Source organism: Ochotona princeps, chromosome 22 (assembly GCF_030435755.1).
Source record: "Ochotona princeps isolate mOchPri1 chromosome 22, mOchPri1.hap1, whole genome shotgun sequence".
Classification (NCBI taxonomy): Eukaryota; Metazoa; Chordata; class Mammalia; order Lagomorpha; family Ochotonidae; genus Ochotona; species Ochotona princeps.
Genome location: NC_080853.1, coordinates 17,050,071 through 17,075,756, shown reverse-complemented (window position 1 = coordinate 17,075,756; position 25,686 = coordinate 17,050,071). Strand labels below are relative to the sequence as shown.

General features: G+C 49.1%; 1 protein-coding gene across 4 annotated transcripts in view; it reads left to right on the top strand.

Moving 5' to 3' along the window:
- The first annotated feature begins 10,424 nt into the window (after positions 1–10,424).
- Positions 10,425–25,686, top strand: part of CEP250 (centrosomal protein 250) — a 41,906-nt gene continuing 26,644 nt past the window's right edge. Inside the window, exons 1-12 of one of the 4 annotated variants that reach the window (XM_058679344.1) lie at positions 10,425–11,167; positions 13,622–13,913; positions 14,375–14,431; positions 15,320–15,402; positions 15,618–15,783; positions 17,063–17,169; positions 17,382–17,633; positions 19,218–19,314; positions 23,054–23,155; positions 23,689–23,850; positions 24,361–24,539; positions 24,852–25,034. In XM_058679344.1, the coding sequence (XP_058535327.1) occupies positions 13,728–13,913; positions 14,375–14,431; positions 15,320–15,402; positions 15,618–15,783; positions 17,063–17,169; positions 17,382–17,633; positions 19,218–19,314; positions 23,054–23,155; positions 23,689–23,850; positions 24,361–24,539; positions 24,852–25,034 (1,574 nt within the window). In that variant the 5' untranslated portion in view covers positions 10,425–11,167; positions 13,622–13,727. Of the gene's footprint in view, positions 11,168–13,621; positions 13,914–14,374; positions 14,432–15,319; positions 15,403–15,612; positions 15,784–17,062; positions 17,170–17,381; positions 17,634–19,217; positions 19,315–23,053; positions 23,156–23,688; positions 23,851–24,360; positions 24,540–24,851; positions 25,035–25,686 lie in introns of those variants that run through there. The other 3 variants (XM_058679345.1, XM_058679346.1, XM_058679347.1) reach the window with 3 other exon arrangements.

Genomic DNA, 25,686 nt, shown 5'->3' with positions numbered 1-25,686 from the left:
GTTCTCAAAGCTCATAAACAGCCCACTTCATTCAGGAGCCTGTCCCTTTAGAGGCCATGGTCACGGCACCTTAGGATTATGTGGGAGGGGGAGGGCATTTGTCCCCTTCACCTAGAATGTTCTCCTATTCCCTCAATGAATGAAGACCTCCTCATCTTGAGGGGTCCTGTGGGCTTCCTACAGGCGGCCTTCCTTGCTCCCTAGGCAGAGCTAAACACTTCCTCTTGCCCAGTTCACTACAACACTAGGCACACTGCAAGAGAGACGGCAGTAGGGGAAGCAGTAGTCATGTTGCATCCTTTTGAATCCCAGGGTCTCTGAGTCCACCCAGTAGAGATCTGTGGTCACTCTGAGGTCAGTGGGTGGGTTTCCCAGCAGAGTTTAGCACAACAGACAAACTCTACGGATCGGCAGCGGCGGTCAAGCTCCCAGGCCTCTCATGGTGGTGCCCTTGTTGATCTGCAAAGCACAGGATACACTGCGATCATTCTAAGCTTCATTTGAGATTCTAAGGTCAGAAAAGACACTTTAGGGACCAGCACAATGGTTCACAAGCTATTCTTCCACCTTGCAGTCCCAGTATCCCATGTGTGCACGGATCCGTGTTCCTGCTGCTCTGCTTCCCATCCAGTTCCCTGCTTGTGGACTAGAAAAGCAGTGGAGGACAACCCACAGGCTTGGGCCCTGTATTCACATAGGAAACCTGGAAGAAGTCCTGACTCCTGGCTTCAGGTCAGCTCAGCTCTAGCCGTTGTGACCATTTGAGAAGAAAACCAATGAATGGAAGATCTTTCTCTGTCTCTCTTTTTTCCGATAGATCCGCCTTTCCAATAAAAATTTAAATTTTTCTTACATTTATTTATTTTAATTTGAAGGTCAGATTTACAGAGAGAGGAGAGACAAAGACCTTCGGTCTGCTGGTTCACTCCCCAAGTACTACAACAGCCTGAGCTGAGTCAATCTGAAGCCAGGAGCCAGGAGTTTCTTCCGGGTCTCCCATCTTGGATACAGGGTCCCAAGGCTTTGGGCCGCCCTCAACTGCTTTCCCAGGCCACAAGCAGGAAGCTAGATGGGAAGTAGAATAGCTGGGACATGAACCGGCACCCATGTGGGATCCTGGTGCATGAAGGCAATGACTTTAGCCACTAGGCTACCATGCCAAGCCTAAAAATTTTTAAATCTTAGAAAAAGTGACAGTAGAGCTTCCCACTTTACCTCAAAGGCAATCTTTCTGGCGTTTGGTGGATGGGCAGAATTCATTACCAGCCTTCCAGTGGCTTGGCTTCCCTGTGGGCTTGTGTCTTCTCATCCATTCCTCACTGACAGCCCCTCCTTCACTCTACCAGCCATATCCCCCTCACTGTCCCCACCCTCCCTCCAACTTTGTGAGTGACTTCTAGACCTCCAGGATCCCTGGGTTCACCCCTGCTTCTACCTACCCACTAAGTAAGTACAAACTCATGTGCTGCCTCCTCCATGAAGCCTTCCCGTATGCCTCAGAAAATGCATACTCCTCCCAAACCGCACTCTCTGTGTTCCTTCTTTTTTTTAAAAAAAAAAAAAAATTATTTGGCTCGGCAGCGTGGCCTAGTGGCTAAGGTCCTCGCCTTGATCCCATATGGCCGCTGGTTCTAATCCCGGCAGCTCCACCTCCTCTCTATCTCTCCTCCTCTCGGTATATCTGACTTTGTAATAAAAATAAAATAAATCTTTAAAAAAAATTATTGTGATGATCTTTACATAGTTGATTAGGGCTCAAACAATCAAGGGCTACAGGAAAGTGGGTAAGATCATTGTTTCTAGATTCTCTTTTTTCCTTCCTGTATTTGGGGTAAGGGGAGAGACAAAGGGAGAAGCCACAACCACCCTCCCACCCATCCCAGGGTCCCTGATGTGGGGCATGCTCTGAGGGCTCTGTGTTCCTTCTATGCTAGTGAGTCCAAACTTCTCCGGCCCTGCTACCCCCACCCCCATCCCCAACACTGGTCATTTCTTTAACTCTGTGTATGCTTCTCATATTTTGATCATAACTTAATTCCTTATAGCTACAATAATTTATTTATGTGTCATTCCCATTTGATTATGACTAGACGGTACCATATTTATATTTCAATTATTCCCAGTGCTTGGCGTGGGGCCCAGCACATAGCAAATTTCAGTATGTGTTGTACAAATGAATGAATCTGTAACTGGCCGTTTTGTACAAAGGCCGTCATTCTCTCCTTTAAGAGTAACTTGCGGACATGTCCTACCTTCCCTGCTGGGCATTGATTTCCTTAAAGGGAAGCATTCCGTCTTGCCATTTCTTAGGCATTTTGTAAGTTCCAACAAGTGGCTACATGGAGGGGTGAGTGAGTCAAATAAGCAAGATGTCCCAATACCTGGCTTGATAAAGAGAGAGCTCAGGGAACAAACAGGCCTGGCTTAGAATCCTGGTTCTGCTATGCACATCCCTTGTGTTGAGAGATTATTTCACCCTGCCCGAAATTCTCAATAGGGATCATGACAGTACTCGCCTTGCAGGTGTTTTTTGTTTGTTTGTTTGTTTGTTTAATCCCCAAACCTGATTGCTCTAGCTAGCACCTGCTGACTATTCATAATAGCTAGCAGTCAACTGGACTCTGGTGTATTAACACAGGTGAAATTCAAAAAAGGTCAGACCTTTGTTTAAAGGCCTTGGCCCCCAGCAACATACCCGGTGAGAGATGGGGAGGAAGGCCCAGGGCACTTCATTCTAAGCCAAAGTCTGGCCAGCAGGGTAGGTGCTCTTGTTTGAGAATGGTGGGACTCCCAGGCATGGGGTGAACGCAGGGAAAGATGGTGCTGAGCTAGGCTGGAAGGCTCTCTCCCGGGAGAAGCCCAGGGTTCCTGCCTGGCCTGCTCAATAAAGGTGACTAATCACTTCTGTCCCCTCTGGTAATTGCAACCAGATGCAGCCGCTGGCAGGGCTTCAGTCCCGACATGTTTAATTATGGGGACATTGAGTCCCCAGGTCCCCCATGTCCCCCTCCCTCCCCCTCTCCTGTCAGCAATATTAATGTCAAACTTGAAGCAGAAGATGGGAGCCTTGGGAAGTCATTGGCATCAAAATAATCCTACAGGCCCTTCTACCCTTCTATCAGATTGAGACTTAAACTTTATTTTTTTGGGGTAAGATTTAGTTTAGTTTTATTTGAAAGGCACATTTACAGAGAGAGAGAGAGAGAGAGAGAGAGAGAGAGAGAGGGAGATCTTCTATATCCTGGTTGAATCCCCAAATGGCTGCAACGACTAGAACTAGGTTGATCTGAAGCCAGGAGCCAGTAGCCTCCTCCAGGTCTCCCATGTGCGTGCAGGGGTGCAAGGAGTTGGGTAATATCTGTTATTTTCTCAGGCCATAAGCTGGAATTGGAAGTAGAGCAGCCGGGATATGAACCTGTGCTCATATGCAATGCAGGCAACACAAGCAGAAGCCTAATTTACTTTGCCCTGCCATGGGTCTGTGAACCTTTGCCTTGTACAAATATTTCGCTGTCCATTATTTCACTGGTATAGTAGAACTGCTGCTGGGAAGTCAGAATATTATGATTCCTGTGTCACAATGAGCAAACAAATGAATAGATAAGTAAATCTTTAAAAAAAGAATCTCGGGTCTGGTGCAGCAGCCTAGTGGTTAAAGTCTTTGCCTTGCCAGGAGAGCTTGCCACGGCTTTGCCTGGCCAGGAGAGCTTCCCCCGGCTCTCCTACGCAGGTGCAGGGTCCCAAGGCTTTGGGCCATTTTCCACTGCTTTCCCAGGCCACAGGCAGGGAGCTGGATGGGAAGTGGAGCAAACTGGGTATATAGCCGGGCCATATATACAAAACCCTATTGTCAATACTGTCACTGTGTCATCAATGAGAAAACTGAATCTTAGAAAAGTTAATTGATGGAAGATCTTCCTCTCTGTATATCTGGCTTTCCAATAAAAATAAAATAAATCTAAAAAAAAAAAAAAAAAAAGAAGAAAAGGAAAAGTTAAGTGACACACAGCCTCATGACTAAAGATGACCAAGAAGGACACAACCCAGACTACTGACCCGCCTGCAAGGCCCTCCCACACCATTCGAGCACATTCTCCTCTGTGGGGTCTAGGTTGTTCCCCAGCCCCACCTCAGGGGGTCCCGGGGAACTGCAGCAAGGGCAGAGGTGCCTCTGCTCCCCACCTTCGCAGCTGTCAGTCAGGTTCATGATTTTTAACTCCCTGGTGGAGGCCACGGCTCAGCGCGAGTTACTCAATGGCTCCTCCTGCCGAACTCCGCAGAAACTGCACCCTGAAAGCGGCTTCCATGGTGGCACGTCAAGCCTTAGGCTAGCTGCCACTCCACCACCAGAAACTGAAGCTGGAAATTGTGTATGTGTGTGTGTGTGTGTGTGGAGAGGGAAGTGAGTAAAATAATCATACTTTGCACGTTGTGTTTTTCTAGAAAAATATTTATATATTTGAAAGGTAGAGTTACAAAGACAGCAATAGAGACAGATCTTCCCTCTGCTGTTTCGCTCTTCAGGAGGCTGAACCAAAATAGAAGCCAGCAGCTTTATCCAGGTCTCCCACTTGGGTGTAGGGCCCTAAGCATTTGGACCATTCTCTACTGCTTTCCCAGCCACTAGCTGGGAGCTGGATTGGGAGCTGCCGGTACTCGAACCTTTGCCCATAAGGAATGTCAGCGTCACGGGTGGTGGCATAATCCACTGTGCCACAGTGTCAGCCCCTCCCATGTTTATTCTTAAATTAAAATGTTTTGGGCCTGGCGGCGTGGCCTAGCGGCTAAAGTCCTCGCCTTGAACGCCGGGATCCCATATGGGCGCCAGTTCTAATCCCGGCAGCTCCACTTCCCATCCAGATCCCTGCCTGTGGCCTGGGAAAGCAGTGGAGGACGGCCCAATGCATTGGGACACTGCACCCGCGTGGGAGGCCCGGAAGAGGTTCCTGGTTCCTGGCTTCGGATCAGCATGCACCGGCCGTTGCAGCTCACTTGGGGAGTGAATCATTGTATGGAAGATCTTCCTCTCTGTCTCTCCTCCTCTCTGTATATCTGACTTTGTAATAAAATAAATAAATCTTTAAAAAAAATTAAAATGTTTTATTTTCCTTTCAAAATAATTTCAAAATTCTTAGGCCCGGCACGGTAGCCTAGTGGCTGAAGTCCTCACTTTGCATGTACCAGAATAAATCTTGAAAAAAAAAAAGAAGAAGAAAGAAAAAAAACTCTTGAAAACAAACATTAGTAAGAAAAGTAATATGGATTCATCTAATAGCTGGTTCACTCTCCAAATGTTTTCAATGGCTGGTGCTGGGCCAGGTGGAAAAGAGCCAGGAGCTTCATCTGGGTCTCCCATGTGGGTAACAGGGACCCAACACTTGAACTATCATTCACTATTTTTCCAGGCATTTAGCAGGCAGCCAAATTGGGAGTGAAGTAGTCAGGACATGGAGTAGTCAGCACACATTTGGGATATCAGAGTCTCAGGGCAATGGCGTTACCCACTTCCCCAAAACACTAGTCCCTCAGTTCAGTCAGTGACTAATCAATGACTAATCCTCCTCTTGCAAGCACTAGAATCATGTTAACAGCGCCAGTTCATATCCCGGCTGCTGCAGTTCCCATCCAGCTCCCTGACTGTGGCCTGGGAAAGCAGTAGAGGATGGCCCAAAGCCTTGGGACCCTGTGTCCACGTGGAGACCTGGAAAAAGCTCCTGGCTTCTGACTTCGGATTCGCTCAGCTCCAGCCGTTGTGGCCACTTGGGGAGTGAAGCAGCAGGTGAAAGATCTTTCTCTTTGTCTCTCCTTCTCTCTGTATATATGCCTTTCCAATAAAAATAGATAAATCTTAAAAGAGAGAGGGAGGGAGAGAGTGAGCAAACGAGCAGTTTTCCCCTCCCATCTCAGTCTGTCTCCCCACAGAGGACCAATAATTAGAGCTGGGGACCTGGTAGTCTTACTGTCACCTTTGAGCTCAGAAACCTCCCACCATGGAGTTCCCATACAGGAACACTAGTACTAGTTTCACTTGGCAGCTGAGAGGTTTGGAATTGACAAAGAGGAAATCGGTTTCCGGGACACTGGCAGAGCCCGGAGTTCAAAGCTAGGTGAGTGTGACTTAGGTCTAGTGTTTGGAAATTTCTGTCATGTTCCTTTGTCCAGTTTCTGTCCAAGACCTTAGGGTTTCCGCTGCTGTGTGTGTGTGGACAGTGATAAATTCCCAGTTTAGCATGTAATTAAAGGTTTGTGTTAGAGCCAGGAGAAGACCTGGTCTTGTGGGAGCCGTGATCAAACATTTGGACCAGGCCACTCCCTCCCCTTTAAGAATGTGATGTGTGAATGCTCAAGTTCCCTGGCAATAAGGGAAATCCAAATTAAAACATCAATGAGGTACCACCTAACGCCAGTAAGACTGGCCCACATGAATAAAAGCACCAACAACACTTGTTGGCGAGGTTGCGGGGAAAAGGGAACCCTACTCCACTGCTGGTGGGGCTGCAGGCTGGTACAGCCTCTATGGAAATCAGTATGGAGAATATTCAAACAACTCAAATTCAACATACCGTATGATCCAGCAATAGCACTCCTAGGAATATATCCAGAACACTTGTTTTATGAGAAACCAACATGCACTCCTATGCTCATAGCAGCACAATCAGTAATTGCAAAAACATGGAAGCAACCAAAATGCCCATCAACAGAGGATTGGATAAGAAAGCTATGGTTCATCTACTCCATGGAATACTACTCAGCTATTAAAAAAAACAAAATGCAGTTCTTTGTGGCCAAATGGGCCAAACTGGAAACCATAATGCTAAGGGAAATGAGCCAATCCCAAAAGGTTAAATACCACATGTTTGCCTTAATTTAAGATGATATGATGTTACGTATAACATGTTATGTTTTGAATGTTATATGTTGTGTATAAAGTAAAATTGAAGTGTAGGTGAGGTGGTCACAGAAGGTGGCTGGGAACTCGCATTTACTTTTAACATATTGGTTACTCATTACTATGTCAATTAATTCCATAATGATGTAAATTTTTGCTGATGGTATGTTGGAGCTTTCAATTGACTGGGATGATACTCTGCTGGCTCTGTCTTCAGACCAGAGAAGGTATACCTAAGAAGCCGTTGAACTTGACTGGACAATAATATGCTGGACTCTATGTTTGGTATACGCTTGCAATGGGGGAATCTCAACTGAACTTGAGCTGTGGTTATGCAACAAGGTGGAGGAATCCACCATGGTGGGAGGGTTTGGGGAGGGGTGGGAGAACCCAAGTACCTATGAAACTGTGTCACATAATACAATGTAATTAATGAAGTTAAATAATAAATAATTAAAAAAAAAAAAAAAAAGAATGTGATGTGTGAAGGGAACTGGTCAATTATGACCGGGCATAACTGCCCAAGGAGGTAGAGTCAGGATCAAGGAGAATAAAAACCTGCCACTAGAGGGCGTTGCATTACTGTGGAATCACCCAGGCCAGGGAGATTTTTTTGTACACTAGCCCGAAGAGTTCCCGGAGGACATTCCTAACAGTCCGGAACCCCTGTGCTCTAACACCCGGATGTGCCTTCAAGGAAATTCTGCAGGCAATGTGCTCTAATCATGCCTGCTTGGTGTGCTCCTCCTTCAGAATCAAGAACATGAAATAGCCTGTTCTTCCCCCTGAGAGTCTAGGAACTGTGGCACTAGACAGGGTCATGTGTTGATTTGTTGTGCTTTTGGGTCCCTCTCAATGTTTAGCTCAGGACTTGCCACGTAAAAGGCAGAACAGTAACCAACTGTTTATAATCTACAGTAAGAGAGCACATTCTTTGAGTTCCCTAGGTTCTGGGTCACACTGATAGCTTGTGGGGAAAAAAAAGGAGAAAATGGTTGTTGTTGTTGTTGTTTTTTTTTCTTCCTTTTCCTCCCCTCTATCATCATCAGCTCCCTTCAGTCCATGCTGACACAGAGAGGAAGAAGCGTGGGAACCTGTATTATCTTGGGTCTATCAGGTGCTTTGATCACCCTCCAAGCATCCAGGGGTATTTCCGAGTGTTTTCTGGGGTTCCCTGCTGCAATCTTTATTTCTCAGTTTTCTTTGCAAAGCTATCTCCATGATCACGCTCATTTACTTCATCTTATTCTGGGGCCCCTCGACCCTTCCAGGCAGTCTGAATGAACACGACCTGGAATGGGTCTATGCAGGCTCTCCTTCATTCACTTGGCTCCTACAGAGCCTCCAAGGAAACCCTCCCTGACAGATTCTGGGACAGTAAGCCGCACTGCAGCCTCGCCTGGGACTGCCACCAGAGCTGTAGCAGCTTCATCTCTCGCTGTTAGATAGGAGGCGGCTCTCACAGCACAGCAGTGACAGATTCTGCCTCAGGATCCCTGGAGAAGTCACTCCCCTAGTCACTGGGCTGGAGCACTTAAGGCACTGGTTCCTTCCAGTTGTCCCCAAGGAGGGGTGAAAATACCCCAAAACAGCTAGAAGTACTCCCACACAAGTTCTCTATCCTCTGCTTAAAAAAAAAAAAAGATTTTATTTTATTATTTTTTTTTTACTGGAAAGGCAGATATAGAGAGATGGAAAGACAGAAAATTCTTTTATTCGCTGGTTCATTCTCTAAGTAGCCATAACAACTGGAGCTAAGGCACTCTGAAGCCAGGAGTCAGAAGCTTCTTCTGGGTCTCCCATGCAGATGCAGGATCCCAAGGCTTTGGGCCATCCTATACCTCTTTCCCAGGTCACCACCTCGGAGCTGGATGGGAAATGGAACAGCCAGGATATGAACTGGCGTCCATATGGGATCCCGACATGCGCAAGGTGAGGACTTTAGCCACTAGGCTACCACCCTTGGCCCAGCACTTGGCTTTTCTACATCTTCGGTGCGGTGGGTGGGAGAGGGTAGCAGCTCCTCAGTTTGTACATGCTTGTGCGTCATCATGGCAGATGCTGACCTGTGCAGAGACACAGCATCCCAGACATTCCTGGATGGGAGTGCCAGCCTGACTTTGGCAGGGTGTTGGAGTCATTTCTGCTTGGCCTAGTATGGTTCACTACCCAAATAGCTGCAACAGTCAGTAATGAAGCTGACCGAAGGCAGAGGCTAAGAAGTGGATCCTGTTCTCTCACATGTGAGCTAGGGGTCTAAGTACTCGGGCCATCATAAGCTGCCTTCCCAGGCATGTTAACACGAAGCTGATGAGAACCAGAGCAGGCGATCTTCCACCTGCTGGTTTGCTCCCAAAGTGGACACAATGGCCAGAGCCGAGCTGATTGAAGCCAGGAGCTTCTTCCAGGTCTCCTACGTGGGTGCAGGGTCCTAAGACCTTAGGCCATCCTTGACTCCTTTCCCAGGCCATAAACAGGGAGCTGGATGGGAAGTGGTACAGCCAGGACACTAATGAGTGCCTATATGGGAAGCTGGCACAAGAGGGTAGATGGGCTGGTGCAGTAGCCTAGTGGCTGAAGTCCTTGCGTTGTATGTGCCAGGATCCCATATCGGCACCAGGTCTAATTCCAGCAGCCATGCTTCCCATCCAGCTCCCTGCCTGTGGCCTGGGGAAGCAGTCGAGGACCGGCCAAAGCCTTGGGACGCTGCACCCACGTGGAAGAACTGGCACAAGCTCCTGGCTTCTGATCGGCACAGCTCCAGCTGTTGCGGCCACTTGGGGACTGAATCAGTGGATGAAAGATCTTCCTGTCTCTCCTCCTCTCTGTATGTCTGACTTTCCAATAATAAATAAATATTTAAGGAAAAAAGAGGGTAGAAAGTTAGCCTGTTGAACCCCACCCTCATCATCCCCTCTTTTTAAAAATCATGACTTCTTAGCATGTTTTTTTTTACTCAGGGACTGGAGATGTTCCTTCTTTGTAGATTGTATTGTTTCAGAATCAAATTCTTCTTTCTCTATCCCTACTTATTTTTCCCAAAGTAGCTACTGAGAACATTTTCAAGACGACAGGAGCAAGACCACCATATATTTCTTAACCAAGCATTTGCTCTCTTCTCCCATTCTTTTTGAAAGCATCTTAACTAGAAAGTCTACTTTCTGGTTCTTTCCTATTACTCGTTCACCAACCACTTAGCAAACTCCACCCTAAGCACCAGGTCCTTTGATGGTGAAACAAGCGTCTCCCGCAGGATTTCAGTCTCATGTAGTGCTGCCCAAAGAAATCAGTATCATCTGCGGGTATTTGCTGAAATGCAGGACACTGGCTTATTGAATCTCTAGAGGGAGATGTAAGATTGTGCATTTAATAAATGCCCCGTGTTTTGTTTGCTAATCCCTACTAAAAATTGAGAACTTCGAGTGGAAGTATGAAGCTGGTAAATGAAATTTATAGTTCTACCAGAGTGTACTGATTATATATTTAAAAAACAAAAACAAAAACAAAAAAACCCGACATGAGTGCATTGCCCTAGTTTCAGAAGGGATAAAAAGAATATCCTCCTGAAGTCAAGCTTAACAGAAAAACCGTAGCTCTCTGGACGCAGATAGGTAGGTGTTAACCTCTTAAATGTTAACAACACCTGAACCAAACAGTACAGCGGCAGAACCAACATGAAATCGGCTGTGAGTGCTGTCGCTTGAAGTTCTTTGGAGCGTCGGGCTCAGAAAGTGAGAAAACGCTACAGCGATTCGCCCTGCAGATTTGATTGCGAACCAGGAGCCGGTTCCTTGATTTTTCCACGCAGCTGTAATTACGCTAGGAATGAGGGGGGGTGAGCAGTGCGCAGGCGCAGTTAGAACCAGGTGTTCTTGCACGTGCGCAGTAGGTGACTCTGAAGTCAGACGGGTTGGTTGAGGGCAAGTGTTTCTGTTCTCATTATGTCCCTTGTTGGAATCCAGATACTCTGGCTGTCCCCAACCTTGGAGCGGGGATCTAACATCTCAATTATAATCTCCTCCTTCCTTCTGAGGTTCTCGGATCAATCGGCTGCCAGTGTCCAACATGGCGGCAGCCGCAGCGCGCCGCCCTGGACTCCCGGCGGGGCGGGACGGACCTGGCCGGGCCTGAAGCGGGGGAGGGCCCCACCATCCAAAGGGCGGGAGTTTGGGGGGCGGGGTCTGGGCCGCGCGCTGCTCCCTCCCCGGCCCGGCCTTAACCGCGGCCACGGTCGCTTTTCCCCTCTGGAGCACATCGGAAATCCGCGGCACCCGAGCGGTGAGATGGGGCTTTAGGGCAGGCGGGAGGTGCCCTGGTTAACGGTCCGGGCCCAGGAACCCGACGCCTGAAGGAATCCCGTCTCCCTGTAGGACGGGATTGTGTCCCGTGTCCCTCTAGGATCCCGAGGCCCAGAGAGTTGGGACTCGTCCTAGGCCCCCCAGAGGCTTCCCTCAGTTTCCTTCCGCCGCCGCCCCCACCCGGGCGCCGTGGGAGAATTCCATGACCCTCGTTCCTGACCGTCCACCAGCCCCGAGCTGAGCGGATGCGGTGGTGCACGCAGTCCCGCGCCCGCTGCTTGCTGCGCCCCGGGGGCCCTGCAGCTTCTGGGGCCCGCGGAGGCTTTGCACGTGATATGTGCGAAAGTTCAGTCCCACCTGCCTGCTTCTCTGTCCTGGGATTCGGGTTATTCCTCACCCCACTAATGCATGATCTGCAGGGAGCCTTTCCCCTCCGTCCTCTTCCGGAGCCCCGCTCGCGTCCTGCTTTTCTGTGTTTGCACTCATTGCACCCAGGTGCTTTCCTGTCTGCTGCTTGGCGTCCTGAGCTCATTCCTTGGAGGACGTTGTGCTGTTTCTACCCCAGGTGCAGTACAGGATGCTTGCACAATGTCAGGTGTCACTAAATGTGTTACATGTCAAGTGTCCTCATTTGACACATGGAGAAGCTTAGGCACTTGTAGGTCAGGTTGATTGGTATACAACCAGGTCGGTGGAGCTGGAAAGCTAACACTTCGAGTTTAATGGACAGCCATAGATTTCACCTCCCTGTTAGCCTTTTGAGGTGTGGAAGAGGTCAATATTCAGATCCTTGTCTTACAGAGTAGGCTCAGAAAGGAGACTTGGTGGTCTCCGAGTCTAGAGTGAGTCTTTGGGCAAAGTAAGACCAGAACCAGGGCTGCCCTTCCTCCACTCACGCTTTGACCTTTTCCCTTGCTCCTTTTCCGCCAGAGCGCTCTAGGCCGAGGTGTCGCATCCTGGGTGTTGTTTTCACGGTTCTGCGGAACTGTGCCTCATGCAAATGTAATTTCCCAGGTCTGTGTTTTGGAAGCAATTCATGGGATGGAGAGAGCATAGAATTCAGAATCAGATTGGGCTTCAGTCTTTGCCACTCACCAGTTTCCTCTCTTGTTTTTCTTTTTAAGGTTTGTTTTATTTATTTTTATTGGAAAATCAGATTTACAGAGAGAAGGAGAGACAGAAAGATCTTCCATCTTCTGGTTCACTCCCCAAGTGGCTACAATGGCCGGAGCTGAGCCAGTCTAAAGCCAGGAGCCAGGAGCTTCCTCCAGGCTTCCCTTGCAGGTGCAGGGTCCCAAGGCTTTGGGCTGTCCTCGACTACTTTCCCAGGCCACAAACAGGGAGCTGGTTGGGAAGTGGAACAGCTGGGACATGAACCAGCGCTTTCATAGAATCCCAGTGTCTGCAAGGAGAGAATTTAGCCATCATACTGTGCCCATGCTTTTTCTCTTTGAATCTCCTGGCTAAGATGCCTGCTATCTTTCTTTGTCGGAGTAAGACTATCTGTGTTCACATTTCTCTTCAACCAAATGTCACCTGTGTGACCTGGTACACTTTGCTTGACCTTCCTAAGCTTCCGTTTCTTCTTTCATGTATAAAGAGCAATATTCACAGCTATGGTGAGGTATGATGGAAAGACATTGAAAGTGTCCAAGGTTCTCGTCAGGACTTGGTAACTCCACTTCCTGTCCAGTTCCTGGCTAAGGTGCCAGAGAAAAGCAGCAGGTGATGGCATGGGTACTTGAACACCTGCCGCGTGGTGGGAGATCCGGATGAAGTCGTGTTCTGGCTTCTGCCTGGCCCAGCTCTAGCCATTGCAGCCATGTGGGGAATGAACCAGCAGATGCAGAGCCCTGTCTCTCCCTGTTTATGTTTCTATCCCTCTGCCTTTCAAATAAATTAATGAAAAGATTCTTGTGAGGACGACACGACATAAATGTATAAAGCAGCTAACAAAGTGGGCCATGGAAGCACTCTACAGGTATTAACAGTGGCGAGGAGGACTTACCCAGGGTCACATGCCCTCTCTTTGTTTTCCCATCCTCTCTTGCATTGTCTTTATTATTAACCACTTTTATTGTAATTGTTTGCGTCTCCCTTCACCTTCCGTAATTCATGCCTATCTGTAATGCCAGCCACTATGGATGCAACGAGAAAACAGGATCTCTTGTTCTAGGTGGAGTTTCCAAAGGCAGGCCAGGAAGCCCTCGTTCTCTGGATGTATCTCATGGTCCGGCAGTCCTGGAAATAGTCATCCTCATGTTCCCTGTTAGATGAGGCTTCCTCTTCATATTTTAAAGGTTCCCAGGGGTCCTGTAATAAGCAAACCTAGCACTTTGTCAAACCCAGCTTTCCCAGACTGGATATTTGCTGCGTAAATCCAAGTCCTCTGCTTCAACAGTCCTCTAACTCCACCTTGTGCTTTGGTCCCCAGCTTAAGAGGAAGCCCAAGTAACAAAACGATGGTCAGAGACTCCCTGGGGAGCAAGCAGCCTCTGGCTGCAGCATAAGGACTGGTGGGCCTCCTCTCTGTTGCCCCCATGGAGACAGGCAGCCCCAGGTTGAGCAGCATGAAGCCGCAGTCACTACAGCTGGTGCTGGAGGAGCAAGTGCTGGCCCTGCAGCAGCAGATGGCGGAGAATCAGGCAGCCTCCTGGCGGCAGCTGAAGAGCTCTCAGGAGGCCCAGCAGAGGCAAGCCACCCTCGTGAGGAAGCTGCAGGCCAAGGTGAGAGAGGATGGCTAGCAAAAAGAAAAAAACAAACAAACCCTCATGTCGTTGCTAATATGGGGTTAGGGTTGTCAGAGGCAGAGCCATGGGATGGGAGTGCCCACTGCTAACTGGGTGAGATGGAGCACCCAGTCCTTGCAACTCACATGGGCAGATGTTCCAGGTAGTGTGGATTATGCCCTTTTTGAAGATGATGTTCACAGGCTTTAACTTGCTTGTTCTATTCTAGAGCTAAGACCTGAGTATGGGTTTTTAAGTCTGAAGCCCAATTTTTTCTCCTACTGAGGTGGCATAAGAAAGTATCCTTTCAGTGCCCACACAGAAATTGAGATGTTACGGCTTTGACTCAGCATCACCATCCACTCCCCACATTCACAGCAGGTTTGTCCAAGATCCCCAGGGACCTCAGATTTATATCAGCTGTGTCTACTGCCCAGGCCTTGCTTTTTTTGTCTTAGGTGTTGCAGTACCGGAGCTGGTGCCAGGAATTGGAGAAGCAGCTGGAAGCCACTGGAGTAAGTACGATTGGGGCCCCCTGATCCCCCTGTGCACTCAGTGAATGATACACTTATTAGGCTTTATTTGCTCCCTGGAGGAAGGTGAAGGGATGATTGAGGGTGTTTGGTAGAAGTCTTCTTCTAGCTCTTGAGAGTTTTATCGTGTTGCTACCTGTGTGTGGCCTGTTGGGGTCCCACCTTAACCAAACGGGAGCAGGGAGTTACAGGACACAGATGCAAGTTTTCGTCCAGCAGGTGGCAGTGTTTGTCTCAGAGAACCAGGTGCCTTTGCAGGCCTGAAAAAACACAGGCCAAGGGGTTGATACATGGTGTTGACTGGATAGAACTGGCTTTGTAAAACCCGTTTACCTTTGCTCCAGCTCCTTCTCTGCACCTTCTCACATTCCCTTCAGAAAAGTTCTTTCAAAGGAAGGAAAGAACTCACCAGACACCTTCTATGTAGTCCTGGGACCATTGAGCATTGCCATATGATTGTGTCATTTTATCTGCACAGCATCATTCGGGGGGAATGAGATCAGCTTCATTTTGTAGCTGAAGACACTGTAGCTCCAAAAAGCTAGGTGGCTTCCCCCTTCTCAAGATCCACACATTACCATGCTGGAAGTCAAGGTTAGCCATGAGACGCACCCGAACCTTGAGCTTCCAAGGTTGAGGATTCTTTCACTACCAAATGCCAGGTGTCAAGAGGGATCAATGGTTTGCTTTTGGAGAGCCTTGCGGTGATCCTGCCTTTGGGGTTGCAGTGATTGGGAAAATAAGCATGTTACTGACCCAGACAAGAAAGTGTAGAAAGGAAGTGAGGTGCTGTAGAACGGGGACACCAGGGAATTGACCTGAGTGATGTTCTTTCTGGTGGTAAACAAGGCTTGTCTCTGTCTGGCAAAGGGACCAGTCCCTCAGAGATGGGAAAGTGTGGAGGAGCCAAACCTGGAACAGCTTCTAATCCGGCTGGAGGAGGAACAACAGAGGTGATGGACCCCAAAGTGTCTCATCGGGGTGATGGGCCAGTGAGTGGAGAAGGCTGATGGAATGAAGCCGTCGGTCCTGAGGCTGACATGGACTTCAGCCTGAACCCTCGGTTTCTGGCAATGGAAAGTTCCGTGGCTGTCACCTTATTCCCAAGAGATCCAAGGGTGGGACCCGACCTTTATTTTGCACTTGCACTTGCTCCTCCCCAGTGCAGGTGTGAGAACCTAGCTGACGTGAACACCCAGCTTCGACTGCACTTGGAAAAAGCTGACATGGTCAACAAAGCCCTTCGGGAAGACGTGGAAAAGCTGACAGCGGACTGGAGCCGGGCCCGAGAGGAGCTCATGAGGAAGGAGAGCCAGTGGCAGATGGAGCAGGAGGTAGGAAGAGCAGGGCTGGGACTGTGACAGGAGGTCCGTCTTTGGCACTGCCCTGGTCTGTACTCTGAGGAATGTATCTCGGGGCTGGAGGCAAACTACACAACTGAGCTATCGTTGCAAATACTGCTCATCGTTTTTACCTATTGGCAGGTCTCACGTGGGCCTTCATCCTTGTTCTGCCATTACCTGCCTGTCTTAGATTCTGCTGGCGGGTGGCATGACATGCTGCAGAAGTGACTAGATTTGGATTTATGCAGAGCTCAAAGCTTGTGGGTGCCCTTCTTTTTAGAGGTCTGCCAATCTAGACGCTAAGGACATTGAGTAGGGAAGAAAGAGTGGCTATACGCTCTGGAAATGTTCAGATCCTAGCTAAAAGAAATAAATGTTTCCCATACCTTTGCTATGTGCTAAGTGATTTCTTTTTTTAAAAAAAGATTTATTTATTTTTATTACAAAGTCAGATATACAGAGAGAGGAGGAGAGACAGAGAGGAAGATTTTCCGTCCAATGATTCACTCCCCAAGTGAGCCGCAATGGGCCGGTGCGCGCCGATCCAAAGCCAGGAACCTGGAACCTCTTCCGGGTCTCCCACACGGGTGCAGGGTCCCAAGGCTTTGGGCCGTCCTCGACTGCTTTCCCAGGCCACAAGCAGGGAGCTGGATGGGAATTGGAGCTGCCGGGATTAGAACCAGTGCCCACATGGGATCCCGGAGCGTTCAAGGCGAGGACTTAAGCCGCTAGGCCACGCCGCCGGACCCGTGCTAAGTGATTTCTATATGTATTGTGTTACTTAATCCTCCTCATAAATCTTTGGAAATAGTTCCCATTTATATCCTTTTCTAATGTAGCCCAGAGGAAGGACAGGTCTCATCTATGGCTCTCTGACTTTTTAAATCCCAATCCCAGTTTTATTTTTATTTGTTAAAGATTTGTTTGTTTATTTGAAAGTCAGAGTTATCTTCAATTTACTGGTTCACTTCCCATATGGCTGCAACCTCCATTGCTGGACCAGGCCAGAGGCAGGAGGCAGAGCTGCTTCTGGGTCTTCTAAACAGGTGGCAGGACCCTAAGTACTACATCACAACACTGCCCTCCGCCTCTGCCAAGTTTGTTAAGCCCTGTGGCAGAACCTGTTTCTAGACACCCTCTTAGAGTCTGTCTCCTTAAGTCCCTCTGTTCTCCCTGTAGCTGGTAGTTACGAAACTAAGAATGTTTTGTAGGAAAAAGAGTGCTCTGTCCTCTGTTAGTATAGTTAACTCCTGAATTTCTGATCACACAGTTCTTCAAGGGCTACCTAAAAGGGGAGCACAGTCGCCTGCTTGGGCTATGGCGGGCGGTGGTGACCTTCCGACGCCACTTCCTGGAGATGAAGTCAGCTACTGACAGGTGAGTATGGGGGTAAGAAAGGAGGAGGTTGCCCTGCCAATACTGGACTTACTGCAGTGTGCTGCTGTAGAGCGGTGTGATTAACTATGAGGCTGGGTGGGTAGAAGTGTTGGTATTGCTGGGTTCAGATGATTTTGCTCAGACCTGCCCAGTCTCCACACTCCCGTCTATGGTCCCCACTGGAGTCCGCCATTTTCCTTTCTTGTGCTCAGAGATCTGATGGAGCTCAAGGCTGAGCATGTGAGGCTTTCGGGGTCCCTGCTGACCTGTTGTCTACGCCTGACTGTGGGAACACAGTCTATGGAAGCCAGTGGATCTGGGAGAGTGGAGGGGAGTGAGCCAGCCCAGCTGCTGCTGCTGCTCAACAAAACCCAGGAGCTGGAAAAGGAAATCCATCGGAGGAGCCAGGAGCTAACCCAGCTGAAGAGCCAGGCGGATCTGGAGAAAGCCGAGCTGCAGGATCGGTGAGGTGACCTGGAGTCCCAGGAGGGGTACACGGAGGGGAAGGGGATGCCTTTAAGGAGCTGAGGATGGGCAAGGGGATCTGGAGAGCAGTTCCACCATGAGCAGGGAGAGGTGCTGGGGGAGTCCAGTGGGAGTCCTGCTGCCATGGGTGGGGCTTGTCGCTGACCCGTCCCTCAGACCGTGGGGCCATCTGGACGTGCAGCGGTCACATGACTGTGGCTTCCGTCTGCACCAAACCCAGAGCAGCCAAGCTCTTCCCTACCTTCACACATGCTGGCCTTAACCTGGCACACCTTCTTCCTTATGCTCTGCCTTATCCTTCAAGGCAGGGATGGGGAACGTCTGGCCCATTGGCCATCCAAGGCCCATTAAATCAACTGGTCTGGATCTACCAAGGCAACCATATGCAGGACTTGAAATTCAATATAAGAGGCTAATTTTTAAGTTGGAGTATTGTATGGTCTGTGAATGAAGTTATAAATAATATATAAATATCTAAATGAGCCTTGATAGAGGAAAACAGTCTCCACCCCTGCTATAAAATGTAAATTGGTGATGGCCTCTCTGAGCTCAGTAGCCTGTAGAATCACTTCGCCTGCTGTGGCCTTGCTTATTACAGCTTTGAGCTCACTGATTACTTTGTTTCCTTTTTTGTTTTGTTTTCTGGTTAGGCTATTTTGATTTTTTATTATTATTATCATGAAATAGGGTGTTTCAAAATGATAAGAAGGGTACTCTGATAAGCAGAGCGTACTGCTGTATCCTAGGCCAGCACCCCTGCAGAGGGCTCTGTGTGCACCTGTTGGTGGTGTGCGCACATCACAGGACTGTGTTGTCCTGGTGTTATTTTTGGAGACGCTGAGAAGCACAAGAACAGAGACCATGCCTCAGTAAGCTTTTTGTCTTTAGTACTTTGTACTTTATCTGCAATTTCAGGAGGTAGTTAATAAATGTAGAGTGATGCGATAATTATACGAATGGCCACAAAACTCTTAAAGATTATGTGGAATCAAAATATTGTCTTTCTGAACAAACACTCAAACATGTGGCCACCTGTGTGATAGCAGAGACTAAGCTCCCAGATACAGTGTTAGGTGATAGAGATGTCTGGGGGTGTCACTGGACTTTGGTGTTAACATCAGGGAGATTGACCATAATCTCATTCAAATCGCCCCTCCTTTTTCCCTATCAGAGTCAGAACCTTGAGCCGGAAGGACCTTGGGACTATCCCATGTGACAATACCGGTGCTCTTATTGGCTTCAGGGTGCTTGACTTCAAGATCAAGCGAGGCCTGGAAGGGCCTAGGCCAGGGCTTTTCTTAAGCTCTCGGGCCCCCAAACACGTGTTCTGGCCTTGCACTGTGGTAAATCCCTGCATGCATCTGAGTGGCTTTTGACTTTCCTCTGTGTTTGAGAGTAGCATTACATGGACTGCAGGGAGTACTCAGGGACTGGGACACCCCAGGGGTTCTGAGGGGGCTGCAGTGGAGTGTCCGTTTTGGGGCAGGAGCGTGCCGCAGAGTAGCCCTGTCCGCATCCACCGTCTGCCCAGATGACCGTGTTCACACCGCTCTTCTCTCCAGGGTGACTGAGCTGTCTGCTCTGCTGACCCAGTCTCAGAAGGAGAATGAAGACTATGGGAAGATGGTCAAGGCTCTGAGAGAGACCGTGGAGATCCTGGTACATGTTCCTGGTATTGGAGCGGGGTTGGGTATTGGCGTCTGGGTTCTGAGTCTTTTTTTTTTGTTTTAAAGATTTATTTTTATTACAAAGTCAGATATACAGAAAGGAGGAGAGACAGAGAGGAAGATCTTCCGTCCGATGTTTCACTCCCCAAGTGAGCCACAACGGGCCGATACGCGCCGATCCGATGCTGGGAACCAGGAACCTCTTCCGGGTCTCCCACGCGGGTGCAGTGTCCCAAAGCATTGGGCCATCCTCAGCTGCTTTCCCAGGCCACAAGCAGGGAGCTGGACGGGAAGTGGAGCTGCCGGAATTAGAACCAGCGTCCATATGGGATCCCGGGGCGTTCAAGGCAAGGACTTTAGCTGCTAGGCGATGCCGCTGGGCCCTGGGTTCTGAGTCTTTTATGGCCAGATGACCACTTAAGTGTTCCATGATGCAACCCTCTAAAGCTAAAACACAAATTGTCATTGAGTCTGAAGATGAGTTAACTTACTTGTTCAACAGGCGTTAGTACTGTCTCCTCTCCCAGCCACATGCCTAGGGAAAGTGCAGTGTCTTCTGAATATAGGGTGGCATAGGTATGCAGTGTCCTTGTCAGAGAGGTGGCAGGTCCACCAAGAGGCACATTGGGAAGTCAGCAAGTCCCAGGAAGTGAATGTGTAGAGAAGCTAGTTGTCTTCAGAAACACCCAAGGAGGAGGGCAGCACGTGTCCTGTGAGTCAAGGGCTTGGGGAGCATCAGGCTGTCCTCTCAGGGTTGAAGAACCGCCTGGGAGAGAGTCAACGTGCTTAATGTTTTCAGACCAGAGTCGAGGGCTGTGTCTTATGGGCTGGTAGATTCTGGCTCAGACTGGTGCTGTTCACTGGCTGAAGAGTCTGTCTTGTGGAGTGAGCTTTTACTTGCCAGGTCAGTATCTGCCAGTAACCTTATCAGAAGGACTCTCTGAAGTTGGACATCAGAAGAAGCCTTGAATCTGTGTTTCCTTTAGTCTCTCTGAATGTTTAGGTCTCTTATTTCAGGCAGCTTCAAAAGTCCTGTCCCCAGGCACACATCTAACCCTGTCCTCTATGCTGGGATTGAATGGAAGCCAGACTTTTTCTTTTTCTTAAAGATTTATTTATTTTATTGGAAAGTCAGATGTATAGAGAGGAGGAAAGACAGAGAGGAAGATCTTCTGTCTGATGATTCACTCCCCAAGTGGCCACAACGGCTGGTGCTGTGCTGATCTGAAGCCAGGAGCCAGGAACTTCTTTATGGGTCTCTCACATGGGTGCAGGGTCCCAAGGCATTGGGCCGTCCTTGACTGCTTTCCCAGGCCACAAGCAGGGCGCTGGATGGGAATTGGAGCTGCCGGGATTAGAACCAGTGCCCATATGGGATCTCGGCGCATTCAAGGCGAGAACTTAACCATTACACTATCGCGCCAGGCCCCAGAAGCCAGCTTTTTGATGACTTTTTCTTTTTTTGATTCCTTTTTGTCAGGAACTTGAAATCCACAGGGTTCAGATAATGTAAGCTGTGAGATGGGTTGCAAGAACTGGTTTTTCGGTGCTGCAGGTATGCCTGAACTTGGTGTTAAGGAGGTAGTGAGGCTTGGCAGGGACTAGGGATGGGGGCTGGGTGTGTTGGCTTTTCTTTCTTTTTATTTTTGTTTTTAAGATTAATTTATTTTTATTGGAAAGGCACATATACAGAGAGGAAGATCTTCCATCTGATGATTCACCTCCCCAAGTGACTGTAATGACTGGAGCTACACTGATCTGAAGTCAGGAGCCAGGAGCTTCTTCAGGTCTCCCAAGTGGGTGCAGGATCCCAAGGCTTTGGGCTGTCTTCGATTGCTTTCCCAGTCCACAAGCAGGGAGCTGGAATGGAAGTGGAGCTGCCTGGATTAGAACTGGTGCCCATATGGGGTCCTGGCGCATTCAAGACAAAGACTTTAGCTACTAGGCTTTGTGCCGGGCCTGTGGCTTTTCTTCTTTAAAGACTTATTTGCGGGTCCATTGCAATAGCCTAGAGGTTAAGTCTTTGCCTTGGATGCCATATGAGCACCTGTTCATATCCCGGCTGCTCCACTTCCCATCCAGCTCCCTGCTTGTGGCCTGGGAAAGCAGTCGAGGATGGCCCAAAGCCTTGGGATCCTGCACCCATGTAGGAGACCCAGAAGAAACTCTTGGCTCCTGGCTCCTGGCTTTGGATTGGCTCAGCTCTGGCCATTGCAGCCACTTGGGGAGTGAACTAGCGGATGAAAGATATCTCTCTGTATCTCTGCTTCTCTCTGTAAATCTGACTTTCCAATTTTAAAAAATATGAATCTTTCGAAAAAAATATTTATTTGAGGGGCCAGCACAATTGCTCAACAGGCTAATCCTCAGTCTTGCGGCACTGGCATACCTTATGAACACCGGTTCTAATCCCCACTGCTCTATTTTCATTTTTTTTTTTTAAAGATTTATTTATTAGTATTGGAAAGGCGGATATACACAGAGGAGGAGAGACAGAGAGGAAGATCTTCCATTCAATGATTCACTCCCCAAGTGAGCCACAACGGCCAGTGCACGCCGATCTGAAGCTGGGACCAGGAACCTCTTCCGGGTCTCCCTTGAGGGTATAGGGTCCCAAAGCTTTGGGCTGTCCTCGACTGCTTTCCCAGGCCACAAACAGGGAGCTGGATGGGAAGTGGAGCTACCGGGATTAGAACCGGCGCCCATATGGGATCCCGGGCGTTCAAGGCGAGGACTTAAGCCGCTAGGCCACGCTGCCGGGCCCCACTGCTCTATTTTCAATCCAGCTCCCTGCTTATGGCTTAGAGAAGTAGCAGAAGACAGCTTATGCCCTCATGCCTCTGCACCCACGTGTGAGACCTGGAAGAAGCTCTGGCTTCTGGCTTCGGATCAGCTTTGCTTGTGGCTGTGTTGGGAGTGAACCAGCAATAGATCTGTGTCTCTCCTTCTCTCTGTAAATCTGCTTGCTTTATTTATTTGAAAATAGAGACCATTAGTTTGCTGGTTCACTCTCCAGATGGCTGCCACTATCAGGGCTGAGCCAGGCCAAGACAGGGGTCAGGAGCTTCATCTGGGTCTTCTATATGGATATAGGTGTCCAAACACTTGGGTCGTCATCTGCTGCTTTCTCAAGCACAATAGTATTGAGCTGGATTAGAAGTGGAACCTTTGGGACTTAAACCAGCACCCATATGGGATGCCAGCATTGTAGGCAGTGGCTTAACCAACCACCCTATAATGCTGGTCCCGACTATTAACATTTTGGGATAAGGCATCTGGGTCTCATGTAGGTGGGCAATGACCCAGGCACCGAAGCCACTACCTGCCACCTTCCAGAGTTCTTATAGGCAAGAAAGTGGACCTGGCTGTAGAACTAAGACTTGACTCCTGGCACTCTGACACCAATGTAGGCATCCCCAGGCGAGTCATTTCTGCTGTACTCAAACACCTGCCACTTTACCTATTTTAAAGAGAAGAAAGTTTCAAAAATCATTTGCCTGAGGTTATCACCTTAGCGAGAACCCTGATTTGGGGCTCATCATCATTTTTTCTGCACTTTTACAAACACATCACATGGTCCCTGGACAACCATTAGCATTCACCTCTATGTAGTCAGAGAAAAGTAGGGAAGCAGAATAGGCAGAGAAAGATTCTGGGATGGTTTGTGGTCTGGAATTCTAAGTTTTCTTTTGGGACTTTGGCTCTTAGGCTGTGTTCTGTTCCCTGTTCAGGAAACAAACCATGCACAATTAGTGGAACACGAGGCATCTCTTAGTAGGAATGCCCAAGAAGAAAAGTTGTCCTTACAGCAAGTGATCAAGGATATAATCCAGGTACTGGTAAGCCTCCTGGCAGTGATAACCAGGCTGTGTCCCCACCCTTCTCCCCAGGACTCCATGTCCCTCCACCATGCCTAGATGTCCGGCCTCTGAGGTGTTATGGTCTTCTGTGGATGAGTTCTCTGAGTGTATTGGAAGATGAAACCCTAGGGAGTAGTTCAGCTTTCATGGTCCAGCGCTGGCTTAGTGGATGGATTCTCTTTCCTGTTGCCAGCTGTACTTCTCAGGCCACAGAGAAGGATTCTGGTCTTCACTACCTCAGTAGCCACTGCTACTTTCATTTCTTGTTGTTTCAGGAAGTGTATCAGTCTTCTTGCTAGTCCTAGTTTGGGGTCACCAGAGGTGGCGAGGTGAAGGGACCAGTGTTTTTATTGTTGTTATTATTATTATTATTATTATTATTATTATTATTGTTAAATCTCTCAGATAAGCAGAAAGCATCAGGTTCATCCAGGCTGGAGTGTAATCCTCTCTGCGGACTCCAGGCTTTGGCCAGTAGGTGGTAACCCCACTGTATTGGATTTCAGGCCGTGGTAGAAGAAGGGGACAGTGTGGCTCAAGGTTCTGGTCATGAGAGTTCCTTGGCATTGGACTCCAGTGCCTTCTCCTCCAAGTTTGATTTGCAGGATCCAGACAAGGCTCTCACAGTTGTGCGTTCAGTGCTGACTCAAAGACGCCAGGCTGTGCAGGTGAGAACCCCGGAGGTCCTTTTCAGCCCCCCAATGTGGGTATCTAAATTGATGTGCGCCGCAGCCTCCTCCCTTGCCCAGATGGTTCACTTGATTTTGTGGACCAAACTTGAAATGATTTTTTGTCACTTTCCCCAGGTGTCTGTTAGAGTCTGTCTGTTGAGGTGTATTAGGGGACAACAGGCACTTGCTGGTGACACACTTCATGTGGCATGCAAGCTTTGTATAACGCTGTAGACAGACTCACAGCCAGAGGCTTGAGAGGAAATGTTTCCTGACCATGGGGGGTCCTAGGCACACTGATTGTTACCACATGCCTGGACGCATTTCAAGATGTTCAAGTTTTAAGCCTGGGGCTGCAGAAACCTGATGCCCTTAAATCCCCCATTTTCTGGGCTGGCGTTACCCTTGTTGTAGCAGCCCCCGATCCCCTTGTTCACGTTTCTGCATCTCTCCTCTTGTCCTTGCCCACTCATTCACCATCTGGTCTCTGTTGCTGTCCCTCCACAGGACCTACGACAGCAGCTGTCCAGCTGTCAGGAAGCCATGAGTGTCTTGCAGTGCCAGCATGATCAGTGGGAGGAGGAGGGGAGAGCCCTGAGACAGCGGCTGCAGAAGCTCACAGGGGAACGGGACAGTCTGGAAGGACAGACTGTAGGCCTCCAGGGAGAGGTGGACTCTCTCAGCAAGTAAGCAGGCCAAGGCTCTCCATCCCCTGCCGCCTGTCCGGGTGTCCATGCTCATATAGCCATTTACCCATTCCCAACTTGTTTTCAGTTGGCCCCTCCTGTTATGACCCCCGGGCTGCTCCGGGCTGCTTTGCTTTGTGTTCTGCCTCTTGCTGGGTTTTGGGTCTTGGTGATGAAAGTGTACCACTCAAAAGGAAAGATGGGAATGTAAAAGGAAACAGGTACCCCCTTTTCCCTTGACTCCCTGATGTTCACTTTCAGCAAGAATGTTAGGCCCCAAATGTCTTTTACCCATCTCTGGTCTCCTTGCAGAGAGCGAGAGCTTCTGCAGACGGCCCGGGAAGAGCTGCAGCAGCAGCTGGAGGTGCTGGAGCAGGAGGCATGGCGCCTGCGCAGGGCCAACACGGAACTCCAGCTGCAAGGGGACTCTGCCCAGGGCGAGCGGGAAGAGCAGCAGGAGGCACTCCACCTGGCCACCAGGGAGAGGGAGCATCTGTGAGTTTGAGCAGGCTCCTCCATGCAGAGCCTGGCTTCCCTTCCATCCCACTCCCCCCTCCACCCGCTCCCTTAGAAAGTGGGGCACCTAGAAAAGCCTGACAAGCAGGTGGTTCAGATTTGCTCACTGCTCTTTTCTTTGCAGAAAGTTGATTCTGACTTTGCTGAGCACTCATAGGGATAAGGCGGGGTGGGAATATGGAAATGAGTAAGACACAGGCCGTGGTCTTAAGAGCTTGCAGTCGAGTGGAGAAGACAGGTACCCCAGGAACTGTCATGTGAGGCTGGGTGAAGGATGGGTAAAGAGGGTTTTGAGCTAGATCTTTAGGGAGCGTGGGAGTAGCAGTCAATACCTGGGAACCAGGGGAGGCCTGGTGGACAAGGGTGGATTCGGAGAAGATTCCTGCCTATTTTGATTGGTAGAGAGGGAGACAAGAATTGAAAGAACTGAGTAGCAGTGAGGAGAAAGAAGGAAAGTGTGAGGCCTGTTCTGAATAGATTGGGCTAGCTCAAGGGTAAGACTTCTGGGAGAGAAACTCAGGATAAAGGGACCCAGCGAATCTGTGCACTCCGTCATATGATGTCCCAGAGAGAGCAAGGACTTTTAGAGCCAGGCGGAAAACCTGATTTCAATGTGGGTTTTCCGCTGGAC